Genomic DNA, 15,655 nt, shown 5'->3' with positions numbered 1-15,655 from the left:
ACCCCCCTCTTCTTCCTGACTGCCCCCCCAGGACCCCTGCCCCCATTCAACCCCTCTGTTCCCCCACCCTGTGACTGCCCTGCCCCCTATCCACACCCCTGACCACCACCCCAAACTCCCATGCCCTCTATCCAACTCCCCCTGCCCTCTTACCGCGCTGCCTGGAGCACTGGTGGCTGAAGGCACTACAGCTGCGCGGCCTAGAGCACCAGGACTGGCAGCTGCGCTGCCCGGCTGGAACCAGCCACGCCAACGCGCAGCACAGAGCACCAGGTCAGGCCATGGCTTGGCAGCTGTGCTGCCCGGCAAAAGCTCTCTGCCCAGAGCGTTGCGACAGCAGCACAGTGAGCTGAGGCTGCAGGGGAAAGGGAACAGCAGGGGAGGGGCCAGGATCTAGCCTACCGGGCCAAGAGCTCAGGGGCCAGGCAGGAGGGATCCAACCCGCAGGCTGTACTTTGCCCACGTCTGCTTTAAACTGAGGGCACTTGCATTGATAGATGCTCCTCTGGAACGACTTGATCTAGGCAGGGTCAAAATCAAACTAGATAATTTTCTCTCTTCTCTTCCCTTACCTTCCCAATGGCCCCAGTACATCATTTTGTAAAGCAACTCTTGAAAAGAATGGGTCCAACTATCTAAAAACCAATAACCCATCTGTTTACAGAATGCCCTGAATGTCTAATATCTACCCAGCCATTTCATTATCTGGAGAATCTGTGTTTGGTAACTTTTCTGTTCCCCTTGTGTCTTGGGACACTGTTCTAAAGAGGAACGGCTCATTAATCTAAGGAGGTTTTAGTACCGTTATACAAGGCACTGGTGAGATCTCACCTAGAATACTGTGTGCAGTTCTGGTCTCCCATGTTTAAAAAGGATGAATTCAAACTGGAGCAGGTACAGAGAAGGGCTACTAGGATGATCCGAGGAATGGAAAACTTGTCTTATGAAAGGAGACTTAAGGAGCTTGGCTTGTTTAGCCTAACTAAAAGAAGGTTGAGGGGAGATATGATTGCTCTCTATAAATATATCAGAGGGATAAATACAGGAGAGGGAGAGGAATTATTTAAGCTCAGCACCAATGTGGACACAAGAACAAATGGGTATAAACTGGCCACCAGGAAGTTTAGACTTGAAATCAGACGAAGGTTTTTAACCATCAGAGGAGTGAAGTTTTGGAATAGCCTTCCAAGGGAAGCAGTGGGGGCAAAAGATCTATCTGGCTTTAAGATTCTACTCGATAAGTTTATGGAGGAGATGGTATGATGGGATAATGGGATTTTGGTAAGTAATTGATCTTTAAATATTCAGGGTAAATAGGCCAAATCCCCTGAGATGGGATATTAGATGGATGGGATCTGAGTTACTATAGAAAATTCTTTCCTGGGTATCTGGCTGGTGAATCTTGCCCATATGCTCAGGGTTTAGCTGATTGCCATATTTGGGGTCGGGAAGGAATTTTCCTCCAGGGCAGATTGGAGAGGCCCTGGAGGTTTTTCGCCTTCCTCTGTAGCGTGGGGCATGGTTGACTTGAGGGAGGCTTCTCTGCTCCTTGAAGTCTTTAAACCATGATTTAAGGACTTCAATAGCTCAGACATGGGTGAGGTTTTTCATAGGAGTGGGTGGGTGAGATTCTGTGGCCTGCGCTGTGCAGGAGGTCAGACTAGATGATCAGAATGGTCCCTTCTGACTTTAGTATCTATGAATCTAAACTTCAGATTTGAAATATCCTTGGAATCACAGTGTGAATTTTGTTATGTATTGTGATGGTCCTGTAAGTCTTTTCAGTTTTGTTTTATACAGTATAAAGTTCTATTAATTTAGAATGTCCAAAGGTGCCCAAAGAGTCAGAGGTGTTAACAAGACCCAGTCACTTGTGTAAAATTATAGTATTAAGCAAGGTAGGGGGTTTGGTTTATAGCAGTGTCAGCCTGCTTAGTACCCTGACAAACACACCATTAAAAATCCTTTTAACTTTTTTGTTAAAGATATAGAAAAGAAGGAATAACAGTTAAAGCATTTCAAATGAAAGCCTTATTTAATACTTTACATTTTAAAACAAATGTTATTAAACAATAGGAAAAGGTGTATGCGAAATTCTTACCTTCAGAAATGGAAGAGATTCCATCACTGGTCTGTCAAGCAACGTCTTTCACCTGTTCATTCTTCCCTCCCTCCTGTCCTTGATTATCTGTTAGAATTAAAGTCAGGATTATCTTTAAATTCTGTTAAGGTTAACTTGGTGACTATGACAGTCTTTCATTCCTCAGATGAGGGATTATCAGTGTTGTCTGATCACACAACAGTGGGATTCATGAAGGAATTGAGAGGGCTTTTTCTTTAGATTAGAGAACCCATTCCTATATGGGATTTAAATTTAGTACTTAAATGTCTTATGAAACACCCCTTCACTGGCAAATTGTTGTTCCCTTCTTTACCTGTCCATAAAGGCTGCTTTCTTGGTGGCCATCGCTTCTGCCTGAAGAGTTGGGGAAATGCAAACTTTAATTGCAGACACTCCCTTTATAGTGTTTTTCAGGGACAAAATTTCATTACATTCGCATCTTAAGTTTCTTTCTAAGGTGTTGGCTGAGTTTCACATCAACCAAGTCCTCCATCTCCCAAGTCCCCCCCCCCCCTTCCAAAGGTACATCAGACCAGGGAGGATGCTTCCTTCTGTACCTGGATGCGAGGAGGGCATTAACCTTCTGTTTGGGCAGAACTAGATCATTTAAAGCGTCTCCCAGGCTGTTTGTCTCATTTGCTGACAGGCCCAAAGGGTCCACAGTCTCCTCCCAGAGACTCTCAAGGTGAATTTCTGAGTAATGTTACTTCATGTTATGAATTTACCCATATAAACCCTTCTCCTAGAGTGTGAGCCCATTCTGAAAGATCTCTATCTACCTTGGTGGCGTTTCTTAGACTCATAGAACGGTAGTGCTGGAAGGGACTTTGAGAAATCATCAAGACCAGCCTCCTGTGCTGAGGCAGGACCAAGTAAACGTAAACCATCCTAGACAGGTATTTATCCAGTCTATTTTTAAAAGCTTCCAGTGATGTGGATTCCACAGCCTCCCTTGGAAGCCTATTCCAGAGCTTAAATGCCCTTATAGTTAGAACGTATTTCCAAATATCTAACCTAAATCTCCCTTGCTGCAGATTAAGCCCATTACTACTTGTCCTACCTTCAGTGGACATGGAGAATGACTGATCACAATCCTCTTTATAACAGCCCTTAACATATTTGAAGACTGTTAACAGATTCTCTCCCACCCCCTCCCCCCTTTCTTTTCTCAGGACTAAAGATGCCCAGTTTTTTTAACCTTTTCTCATAGGTCAGGTTTTCTCAACCTTTTATCTTTTTTTGTTGCTCTCCTCTGGACTCTCTCCAATTGTCCACATATTTCCTAAAGTGTGATGCCCAGAATTTGACATAGTCCTCCAGCTGAGGCCTCACCAGTGCTGAGTAAAGTGGAACAGTTATCTCCAGTGTCTTACTTACAACGCTCTTGTTAATATACTTCATAATGATATTAGTCTTTTTCACAACTTATTCACATTGCTGAATTTAGGGCAAGTGGCCTTAAACACATTCCCAAGGCTTGGACCTTGATGCATACTTTTTCCAAGCATTATGCAATGCTTCATTCTTCCAGATCAGATGCTGCCCTTGGGATTGCAATCTTTTCTTCAGTGTTGGACTCTGCTCCAAAGCTCCCTCCCCTAATGAGGATACTGCTCAGAAGTCACCTGAAATAGAATATCCATAGGGATACTATTTGAAGAAGGTGAGGTCACTCACCTTGTGCAGGAATTGGAGTTCTTTGAGATGTGTCCCCCCTGCGAATGCTCCACTATTCACTCTCCTCTTCCTCAGCTTCAGAGTTTCCTATATAGGACTTTGTGGTGAAGAAAGAACTGGGAGTGGTTTGCCTATGTAGTCCTAAATATCTTCAATGTGGGGTAGAAAGATGTGTAGGGTGCATGTGTGGATCAAACAGACATTGCTACCAAAAGTCTCTGACCAGAGTTACATGGGATGCATGTGCTCTTGAAGTGGAGCACTTGAACTCCAGTTACTGCACAAGGTGAGTAACCTCTCCTTTTGAGGCAATAGGGTTTTGACAGCAATGCTTTCCATTTACTGAATACCATTATAGTTGGCTTTAGAAGGGAACAAACTTACCAAATCATCATGGGACTTTACCAACCCAGGCATAAAATCTATATTCTTACATTTATTATGGCAACCATGGTGGAAAAAACCCTGATATTTAATTCACATCATCCTGTCTTCCAAAATGGAAAATAAGCATTAACTAACAAATAGAATCCCAACGCTTACGTAGTCTCTTGGTGCATGAGAAAATTTGAAATGAGATTCTCTGTCTGTACAATAAAACCACTAACATGTTTACTTATTACATCGCATCATTCCGTGTCCTGTTCCCAATTATCCATTTTTGTCTTGCAATTTGTTTTTAAGTAACATTCAATATTTTACTTTTAAAAAATTGTCCTACTTAAAACTGCTGTGAAGAACTAAGTGGATAGAGAATAAAAGATAACTCTAAAATAATCCAATACCAGTGCTATAAAGTTGCAAAATGAAAACTGTCTATTCTGTAACCTGTTGGTGTAGGTATTAAAAACTGAGATATAAAAACATGTTTTTAAATATTTCATACAAACTGCATCCTAACTTAACTCTAAAGTGTCTTATCTTTGTAATTTGATTATTTAACTCTTCTCTTTTGTTATTAAAGAGGTGCAGACAAGGGATCAAAATGAATGGATCTTGGCTCAAGTTGTTTAAATGAGAGGTGGGGCTGATGGCAGGTAGTGCTGAACAGACGGCCTCCTATACTGGAACTCTTTCTCTTCCATTGGTCTGACAAAGCTGACTATCAGGACTTTTGGGGCATGCTACAAGGGTGATCTTTTTTTCCCCAAGCTTCTGATGGTGTCACAGTTTTTTGTTCTGGACTGATTTGACGGATTAGGATCTTGCTCTTTGTCCAACTTGCCCTTTAGGATGCTTTTTTGTTTTGTTTAAAATTCTACATTGCTGGATAGACTCATTTAAGAAATGAGGGAGAACTAGACTGTTTTTGCTGAGAATTGAAACAGAAAGTAATGAGGGAGGGACAAGAAGGCTATCCAACACTACAAGAATTGCAGAGATGGCAGCTCTCACATTGTGTGGTGGTGAGATTGTGGGGGAAGAGGAGAGGTGAATCATCAGTGGTATAGCAGCAGAGAGAGGCTTTGGATGCAGTGGGGACTTTCCCCAATTCAGAAGTCATTGTCCTGTCACAGTTGCAGCTGCATCAATGGCTGTACATCTATTGCTGGATTTATGGCAAATGCCCAAGTGGCATACAAGGTGAAAAACACGGTTCATTAGATAGTGTGGGGCAAGTCCATTGAGGGCTTTAACTAAGTCTTCTCACTTGTATTTTCTTGAATGCTTCGTTTGATACCTGTAGACACATCAGAATATTTCCAACCTTGAGTTTATAAGCTGACTAATGCAATTTATTCCTCTAGGATATGAAAATGATTCAGTGGAAGACTTAAAAGAAAGTACTGCAGTATCTTGCCGAAAAAGAGGCAAACGAAGATACTTTTGGGAGTATAGTGAGCAACTGACACCATCACAACAAGAAAGAATGCTGAGGCCTTCGGAGTGGAGTCGAGATACATTACCAAGTAACATGTATCAGAAGAATGGGCTCCATCATGGTAAGAGTTGTTCTCCAGAAACCAGTTAGCGTCTTTGATGCTGTCATCTTCACATAACGATGCTGTCTCTGACTTCATGTAAGGGAGCTCTTGTTTTGCTACATGAGGAGGAATCACTGAAACAGTGTAATTTTTATTTAACTGTTTGGAATCTGTAGTGCATCCAGGCAAGAGGGAGTGCATATACAGTAGTAACCTTCAATATACTTTCCCTCCAGAGGAAAATGGATGAATTGAGAATTGTAACTCCTGAAGTCTCTCAGTGAAAATACTGAATGTTCTAAAATCTCTGTGCAATACTGCTAATGTCACAAATTATAACAAACCTGATCTTTGCCCCTCAATACTGAGAGGCAGATCTAGTGTTGCTTGCAGTAGAGTTGACCAATATATGGTACTCAGATGCACTTTCATTCAAGTGTCAACTAAAGAATAGTCAACAAGATAGAGGTCTCTCTTGCCTGGCTCCTCTTCACACACTCCTTCCACCCTTGTGTACATGGCAGGTTTTGGAATAATATCTTATCTATGAATACTTAAGTATCTCTTTGAACTTCTTTATTACACCCTCTTAGAACCTTAAAGTAATATTCTCTCTCTTTCCATTTGGTGAACATATATATTATATTTCCATCCTGTGACTTTTTTATTTTTTTTCTTAAAGGCCAACTTTCCTGTATTTTGGACATTATTGATGCTGTCAAGGACAAACAGTTTTGAGAATAGAGTTTTGTTCTTCTGTCTTGTGCCTTCTGCTGGTAGGCAGTTCCCCACCTGGTCATAATTCTGAAGGGACATGGACATTAATGAAATAAACAAACTTCCTTAGTTGTATTGTTAACATCCTCTTGCACTACTGAAATTGAAAACTTCCTCTGTCATTTTTAATACTGATAGTTTTCAAAGACTTTGTTTATAAAAAGTAATGTTCCTTGCTCTTCTGTTTGGGATGGAAATTTTTTAAATTCAGTTAATGCATTTCTGTTTATTTAAATGTGGAATATGTGATATCTTTATCACTAACAAATATAATTATATATACCGTGTATATACTCATAAGCCAATTTTTTTTGTAAAAAAAGGAAGCATCAGAGAAGGGGGTCGGCTTATGAACGGGTATAGAGAGGGAGAGGTGGGACACAGCCCCTCCTCGCAACAGAGGGAGCAAGGAGAGGCAGCAGAGCCAGAAGGGAAGCAGCAGGGCCAGAACCTCTCCACTTCTTCTCGCCACGCTGCTCTCCCCCCAGCCTCTGAAGCAGCTGCAGCTCTGGGGCTGGCAGGCTTCAGCCACATTGCTCGGCCCTGCCCACGAGAGCAGCCTGTGGCCACCCAGCCCAACCCGCAGGAGCATGCTGCAGCCATGCTGCCCAGTCTGGCCCACCGAAGCAGGCTGCGGCCATGCTGCCCAGCCTGCCGGAGCAGCTCTGATCAGGCCAGAGACCTCCTCCCCAGCCCTCGCCAGATAAGGTTGGAAGGGATGGGATGGGGAGAGTGTGGGGGTCCTGGGCTAGGGGTAGGGTCATGTGGGGGGTGATCACAGAGATTACTCCCCTGAGCCCCAGCTTCTTCCCCCCACAAAAAAATCCCCCCCCCCCCCAGTTGCTGTCCCGGCCCGTCAGGGTAAGCAGCTGATATGCTGGGACACTTTGTTTACTTTGGTTTACCTCCATGCCTGAGGATGCTTGAGGTAAATAAACCATCTCAGCCCGCCAGCGGCTTATCCTGATGGCTCTGGAGCCAACGTTTGCTGACCCCAGAATTATAGGGTCGGCTTATGAATGGGTCATAAAAAATTTTCCATTTTTACTTATCCATCTTGGGGGGGAGGGGTCAGTTTATAAATGAACCGTTTTATGATTGAGTATATTCAGTATATTCCAGATTGGGATTTGCACTTCTGTTCACTTTTATCAGAAAGTCTTCAATACTTTCTTCAGAGGCATGATTTGGAGGGTTGTCTTTCAAGACCTTTGTACGTAGAACTTCCCTTTAACTCAATCAGTTCTGTGTGCACAAGGCTTGTAGAATTGAGCACTTTGTTAAATTCTGTAACTTTTGGATGGTAATGTGTGTGAAAGGCCAGTTGATGCCTCATGGCAAGCCATTTTAGTTATCAGTTCAGCTGGGAAAAGTCTCTGGGGAAAGTGTTTGCCAGTATCTTTGTTGTTTTAAATAAAATAGTATCTTTCCTGTTTTAAATAATCTTAAGAAGGGAAATGTGTAGCAGAAACAGATACTCCTAAGGAATAAAGATCCTGATTTTTTTCATGCATTTATCCTTAGTAAAACCAAACTGACTAAGAGAAATACAGGAGATATGTGAATTGCATAAGTTTTTAATGATCATTAGTATCTATAAAGAGATTTTCCTCAAAGATATCCACAAGGATTTGACTAGTCTGTACATTGGTTGTGCTTAGATCGGGGGCTCTCAAACAGAGGGTCGGGATCCCTCATGGGGTCACAAGGCTATTACATGGGGGGTCGTGAGCTGTCAGCCTCCACCCCAAACCCTGTTTTGCCTCTAGCATTTATAATGGTGTTAAATATATAAAAACTTGTTTTTAATTTATAAGGGAGGGTTCGCACTCAGAGGCTTGCTATGTGAAAGGGGTCACCAGTAAAAAAGTTTAAGAACCACAGGCTTAGATCAATCTGTCTTTTATTGTGATACCAACCCTTTACTCTCACTTCATGAAGAAAAGAAGATAACAGAGTAACGGATTGTTTTATTTGTTGGTGTGAATTTGATGATAATGCAAGTGAGATTAATGGAATGAGCTACAGTGGGAAGGTGTTATGAAATTTTGCTGTTTTGCCTCATCCCTGACTTGTAGCATCCACAGTTCAGGGAGCATCCTGGATCCCACCCATCTCTGCTCATGCATCTCAGTCCTAACCAACCAGTCATGCTTTTCTGGTTCTGGATGGATCATCAATAATGCCAAATTGTGTGGTAGTCCTGTTTACACTGCAAAAGATCACAGGAACTGACAGGTTGCACCCAGTGTTGAAAAGATAAGCACAGCCTACTCCCCAGATGCAGTTTAAGAAGTATATCTCTGTATTGTAACACCTCTCAACCCAGTTGTCTGTGTATTCAAATAGGAAAATATGCAGTAAAGAAGTCACGGAGGACTGATGTGGAAGACCTGACTCCTAACCCCAAAAAACTTCTCCAGATTGGCAATGAACTAAGGAAACTGAATAAGGTGATTAGTGACCTGACACCAGTCAGTGAACTTCCCTTAACTGCCAGACCGAGGTCAAGAAAAGAAAAGAACAAACTAGCTTCCAGGTAAACTTTAAATGGCTTTTACCTGTGTGAATTAATCCTGTTTGGGATTATTCTAGACATGTGTTTTACAAATGAGACCTCTTTGAATTTCTTACTCAGAGGCTGCTTCATCCTTGACAATCATTGTAAGGTTAGTATTGCTTTAACCAAAAAAAAAAAAAAATCCCCCAAAACAACCAGGGCATCTGATTCACATTGAAAAATGCAAACTAGATTGTACTTTCTTCCCATTGGAAGCAGGCCTCGCTGATAGATTTTTGGCACAGACCCTGAAAGCCATCCTGTTAAGTTAACAAACAGGAATCTGAGATTCTACAGGCACTGCTGCCATATTGTATTTCTTTGTGTGTATGAGTGATACCAAATACAAGCAGTGGTTGTAAAGACTATGTGGGAGCAGTTAATAAGCCACAATCTCTAGCAGCACGGATGGAAGTTAACGATAACGAATGTTCTATAGTGATGAGAGGTATATTGACTCTCTCTCCGTTATAGGGCTTGCAGACTAAAGAAGAAAGCCCAGTATGAAGCCAACAAAGTGAAGCTATGGGGTCTCAACACAGAATATGGTAATTAACTTTTTTCACTTACACAATTTTTCCTTTGTCTTACTACAAACAGTTGTATGTTCTGTATTTTCACGTCACCAGAGTCATACTTTGGACAATTTTTTATGCAGAAAAGGGTGTTGGTATTTAACTTGTAGATAGTGCATAAAGATAATTTGATTTGCTTTTGATTAGTTATTTGTGTTGTGCTATTTTAGGACCCATTGCCATAAAGTACAGTACATAAACATAGGGAAACACAGTTCCTGCCCAAGAGAGATTACTGTGTGATCCAATGATGTCTTTTTTTGTAGATAATTTGTTGTTTGTGATCAACTCTATCAAACAAGAAATTGTTAATCGAGTGCAGAGTCCTAAAGATGACAGAGGAACCAACATGGAACAGAAGCTTGATGTACTTATTAAAGATACTCTTGGTAAGGAATCAACTTAATCAACCATATACTTCAAAAATGATATGTACAAGTGTTGAGTCCCTTCAGCCTAATATTTCTATAGGAGCAGTTGCCCAATTATCACAGAGCTTTAGGCGTTCTGCTTGGTTATTGACCAACAGCAGGACTTCTGAGAGTGTGTGTGTGTTTGTTTGTTTGTATTCATTCAAATATGCACATATGTGGGAATAAAAGAGATCTTAAAGTACATCCCTAACTTTCCTTTCCAGGACTACCTGTAGCTGGTCAAACATCAGAATTTGTGAACCAAGTTTTAGAGAAAACTGCAGAAGGAGACCCCACTGGTGGCCTTGTAGGGCTGCGAATACCAACGTCAAAAGTTTAACAGACATCATTTCACCTAATTTCATTGGTCAGAGCTCTACCTGTATTAAGTACTCCACTGTAAATTTCATTCTGGTCTGCATGTCAGTTTAGCATTATGTAAACACTTAAAATTAGGTTCCATGGTTGTTGGGGGTTTTTTTTGTTTTTTGTTTTTTTTTTAACAACAATGTAATAGGATAAGTAAGCGCACGATATAAAATGCTTAATTAGCATTTTTGGAGCATAAACCAGTATTACATAGTATTAAAGCTGCTTCAGGCACAAATACAGAGATTAGGTGTTTTTAAACCTAGGACCAGATCATATAATTTGCTTTAGAAGCAAAAACACGTTTTGTGCTTGTGAAAATTTTAGCAAAATGCCGAACATTGTGGCAGGTTTATGCTCTGAGTAAAATAAAAATTAAGAGGAAGCATTCTTTTGTAAACTGTCAAAGTTTAGTGGGTTTTTTTAGAATTACTGCTTTTTTTCTTCTAAAAAATAAAACCAGTAAGCTTTCTTTGCACCCATTAACTTGTACATAGTGCACATGGCATTAGAGCTAGTGTGCCATATAAGACTTTAATTTTCTGAGCTTAATATTGTATTTAAATGTCTGTGAAAGTAAGAGGAGGAAAAAAAGTATATTCTTTGTGCCTTGTATTTTGGGGGAGAGCTATAAATATAAGATAGTAAAGTTTTTGTACGATGAAAACCCTGAGGAAAACACAAGATGTATAGATGGTAAGATTATGGGGTTTCATGTATTTGTTCCAGCTCTTACAAATTTTTGAATGTATATAAGAATATGTTGAAAATGTAGATATATGCCACAGAGTCTATGTATTGTATAAAAGATGGCTCTAGAAAATTCAATTTCGGTACTTGGCCGGAAGAAAACAAATACTTGCACATTAATGCGATTGTTTATTTTTGTACCAAAGACAAATGCAACTGATATGGCAAACTGCCAGTCTAAGTAAAGTTTTGCACAGCTTACATGATACTGTACTGAATGTAAAAAAACAAAAAAAAAAACAAAAAAGAAAAAAAAATTAAAGGTCAGGGTTAGGGATCTTACTGAACTGTGAATTTTTTTTTTTTGTTTGGGTCCAATTATCTACAGAAGGAGCATTCATACATAATATTATTTTGCTGTTCTTCTAGTTCGCTTCCATAGTAGATAAGTTGATGACCATCTCAAAGTCTCAATCTTTTTTTTTTCTCTGCATTTGCTGTAGGAAATGTTTAATATATGTGGATTTTAGTAAGCTATTGGAAAAATAGTTTTCAACTTTAAGAATTTTAAAAAAATTATTTAGCTTGTTGTAGGATACTTCCACCAAACAACCAAAATAAAATTATTTTTATTGTAATATGTATATATGTAAAGAGGAAAAAGAGCTACAAATAATCTAATTCCTTAGTTGCCACTTTTCCAGTTGATGTATTATTATGCATGTGATGTTTCAAAGGATCAGCACAGGCTTAAAACAAAAACAAAATTTATAGTTTTCTTTTATATTTTTGTACAGAAATTTCAAAATTAGCTTCTTCAAACTTATATGTGACTTATTCTTAATTCAGTAGTTTCTGTGATTGGGAAATACTAACAAACATTAGTTCTTAGTTGCTCCTCTGCTCATAAGAGTTTGCTTTGTTAGTGTTTAGAGTACAAATGAAAAGCTTTATCTCTTGACGAGAAAGTCCTTTATGTCAAGGCAAGATCATTCTCTGGTTTCATGGACCCCTTTTTCTCCCCTTTCCTTTTTATTTAAAGATAATGACAAAACACTGTCTACTGGGAATAGAAATACCAAATACTTTAAAATGTAGCTGCTGGAAAAATGCAAAAAAAAAAAAAAAAAAAAAAGTCCATGAAGGTTTTCTTTCCGCTCCCTTTGGGGAAATCTCTCTCCTTCATGTAGTTTGGCTAAGTTTGTTTGTACTGTGACCTACCTTTTTATGTATAGGTAGTATTATTTTTATATCTAAACTTTTAGTGTAAGAAGGTCTGAATCAAAAGTAGTAGAAGATGAAAGAGTGGAAGATGAAAATGGTAATCCTGCTACATGCTTGTAGTGTGTCCACAACTTATTCTACATCTTGATATTTTGTAAAACTTAAAAGGGTGGAGGAAGCCAAAATACCACTACTGAACTGTATCACAGAGTTTTTCCTTCAAGACTTGTGAAAAAGTACCCAGGACTATCTAGTCAAAATGTAGACAATTTGCTTAAAGGATTTGCAAAACCTGAGCAGGGGACTGTCTTGTTTGTTTGGGGTTTTTTTTTTTTGGGGTGTGTGTGTGTGTGTGTGTGTGTGTGTGTGTGTGTGTGTGTGTGTGTGTGTGTGTGGTGGGTTGTTTTTTTTTTTTTCATGTGGCGGGAGGAGAAGCGGCACAGGTTTGTAGCTTCAGAACAGAACCTAATGGGTCAGATGCATCCCTGGTGTAATTCTTCCAATACCAAGAGTTACACCAGAGATGCATTTGGCCATTGAAATCTTGACAAAGAATGTCAATGTCATGTAAATTTAAAGTCATGGCTATATTGAGATTTGAAATAATGTTAGTCCTTTCTGGTGTTTAAACATTCACAATGCTAGAAAGGTGCAAACCCTATATCAGAACTGTATAGGCAAGGCAGTATTTCAAAATACGTTGACAGCAGTTTTGCGATCAGGTAGGATTTACATGACAAATTAAACTGACGATAAGGTAGAAAAATGCCCTTTTCTAGCTGCTCAGGAATATTGAGCTAACATTGCTTTATAGCTTTTTATTTCGTCTGAAAACCAGAATATGATTTTGGTCTAGCATTTCAAAAAAGACTTTGAATCTCTTTAGTGGATTCTGTACCCTTGCATTTCAGTGTTTTCTATGTATTATTTTAAGTTAAATAGTTAAAAGCTTTTAAATAGTTGAGCTTTTTAATGTTGACACTTTATTTTGTACCTATTTATATAAGTATGTATATCTTAGAAAAGCACTTTGTTTAAAAAGAAGAAGAAAAAAATTGCGTTTTTATATGATTCCTGCCATTTGCTGCTAACTCTGGGCTGGTCAGAATGCTGCAGCGATACTTGATCTAAATAAAACCTGGCAGTAAAATGTAGAGTAAAGTTAAGACCTTTGCTGGTTTAACTTTATCATAAAGATGACATAGGCAAGCTGTGCAGCTTTACATTTTAACCAGGGGACTCTGTGGCATTTAAACCGTCTAGAAATGGTTGTACTTTAATGCCAGTAACAATCTGCTTCCTCTAGTGTCATTAAAATATATATGTTTAGTGTATTCTTATCACAAACAAATCTTATAAGGGTAAAAATACAAATGTACATGTTCTGTTTTTTGGAAATTGTGGCATGCATTTTTGGATGATCTTTAGAGAATAGTTCTCTAAAGGCTTTCAGCATTCATACATGGTATGTGGATCTTAATGAAGTCCTTGAATATTTTTGAGTGTAGGCATTGTGAATATTCACTAATTCTGTCATCAAAACCAATTATACATTTTTATTTAATGAAAACTAAAAGCTCTTCCTTTTTTCTGATACACTGGATTCTCTAGAATTTGTTTCCATATTGAAGCATGCTGTCAAACTGCTCTTGTTAAGATCTTGTCAGCCTGAATTTGGGTGCCACACTTTTTGAATCAGTATGATGGACTGCGTGTTCTACTGTACCATGTATGATTCTTGTCCGTTCCTATTTCCTTCATGCCAGATTATGATGTGGCTTTATATTGTGCCTTACTTGTACATTTAGAACTAAATGTTTTTATTTTTCATTCCCCTGAACCTGTTAAATCCTTTGACCCTTCTGAAAGCAAAATCAGAACTACGATAAAAGCATCATGAAGGAACTTCAAATGAATCTGGTTTCAAATTCTCTTAATAGTCACTTTATGTTTGTATGGAAGACCAATTTTTGAATGGCCTTGGAAGATGGGGGTGCTAGGGCTAAACAAATAAAATAAAAAATATTTTCCACTACATCCCTTCAGCTAATGCTTTTTCTGACTTTCATGAGTTTATCAAACAAGTTTTCTGACTTATTTTTTGGGGGGTGCTTAAGTCTCCAGTTAGATGTGGATGTGCTTGATTCTCCTCTCATAGCAGTATAAATCAAAAATAACAACACTGACATCCGTGATATACATTGATGTGAGAATCGGGGCCAGGTGTGCTCAGTTCATCGGCTTGAAGTTTAGTAAGCTCTTTTTTCCAGTTTAAAAAAATAGCAGTAAACAAAATTCTTCCTTTATAAAACACATGGTGGGCCTTTTAAGTAATCTAAAAAGGACCAGACATATTTCTGAAATAGAATTCTGCCAGTTTGGATTTCATTTTTAAAAACTATACCATTATCTGATGTTTGCCTTCATTTAATAAAACTGTTAATTTATTCACAAATGTCAAGAATGGATGTGCTTTTATCTTCCATAAATATTTTTAAAACATATAGATAGGTGAAAAATCTTAGTTTTTTAAAAATATCTACTTTGAAAGGGTTGTATACAATTGCTTTCAGCAGAAATAGCAAATATAATTTTGTTCCTCAAACTTGCTTAGCAGTCTTCCTGAAATGGTGTTGAGGCATAGCCCAATTATGTAATATGAATGTTAGTATCTTTATTTGGCCTTGGGACCTGAATTTCAAGAATGTGTCTAATCATGATTTTTATTTATTTTATTTTTTTTTAAGTTAAAGGTTTCAGTTGGGTACCACTAGTTCACTATGCTACCAGATGAAACCTTGGCTTATTCACAGAGCTGCAGTTAATTTTGTTTACCTTAGGGATCATGCAAAATACATTTCAAATAGTTACTGCTGAAGTGGCTGATTCTTGTTGTAACCATATAAAGGGCATTACCATGTTGAGAAAACACCACTTTTTTTAATATCCCAGTTTACATTGGAGATATTTCAATGTCCGCATTGCAGAAGTGGCACTCTAGAGTATATTTTTTTCATCGCATCCAAAAACTGAATGATACCTTGCTAATGATGTTTGATTTACATTTTACAATAGGCCATGATTTTTAATGGATCTATATGATCAGGTGCGTGTGCTGAATTTATACCCCTCAGCCTCTTAGACATTCATTAACTTCCACAAAGGCAAATGCTGATTATGCATTTATTAACTGTCTTTCTTTCTATTGAGCAATGGAGCCAAAAATAAAGCCAGATCCATTTAAGACAAATTTCAATTTTATTTTTTAATCTGGACAAAAATCCAAAACTCCTTATTTTAAGCAAGCAATATACTGTATACTG

General features: G+C 38.8%; 1 protein-coding gene across 4 annotated transcripts in view; it reads left to right on the top strand.

Moving 5' to 3' along the window:
- Positions 1-13,897, top strand: part of CREBRF (CREB3 regulatory factor) — a 33,378-nt gene extending 19,481 nt beyond the window's left edge. For 2 of the 4 annotated variants that reach the window (XM_038413840.2, XM_038413841.2), the window contains 5 exons: positions 5,548-5,742; positions 8,851-9,040; positions 9,536-9,609; positions 9,903-10,025; positions 10,274-13,897. In XM_038413840.2, the coding sequence (XP_038269768.1) occupies positions 5,548-5,742; positions 8,851-9,040; positions 9,536-9,609; positions 9,903-10,025; positions 10,274-10,389 (698 nt within the window). In that variant the 3' untranslated portion in view covers positions 10,390-13,897. Of the gene's footprint in view, positions 1-5,547; positions 5,743-8,850; positions 9,045-9,137; positions 9,187-9,535; positions 9,610-9,902; positions 10,026-10,273 lie in introns of those variants that run through there. The other 2 variants (XM_043520089.1, XM_043520088.1) reach the window with 2 other exon arrangements.
- Positions 13,898-15,655: the final 1,758 nt, after the last annotated feature.

Source organism: Dermochelys coriacea, chromosome 8, assembly GCF_009764565.3.
Source record: "Dermochelys coriacea isolate rDerCor1 chromosome 8, rDerCor1.pri.v4, whole genome shotgun sequence".
NCBI lineage: Eukaryota > Metazoa > Chordata > Testudines > Dermochelyidae > Dermochelys > Dermochelys coriacea.
This window is presented reverse-complemented; position numbering and strand designations above follow the sequence as displayed.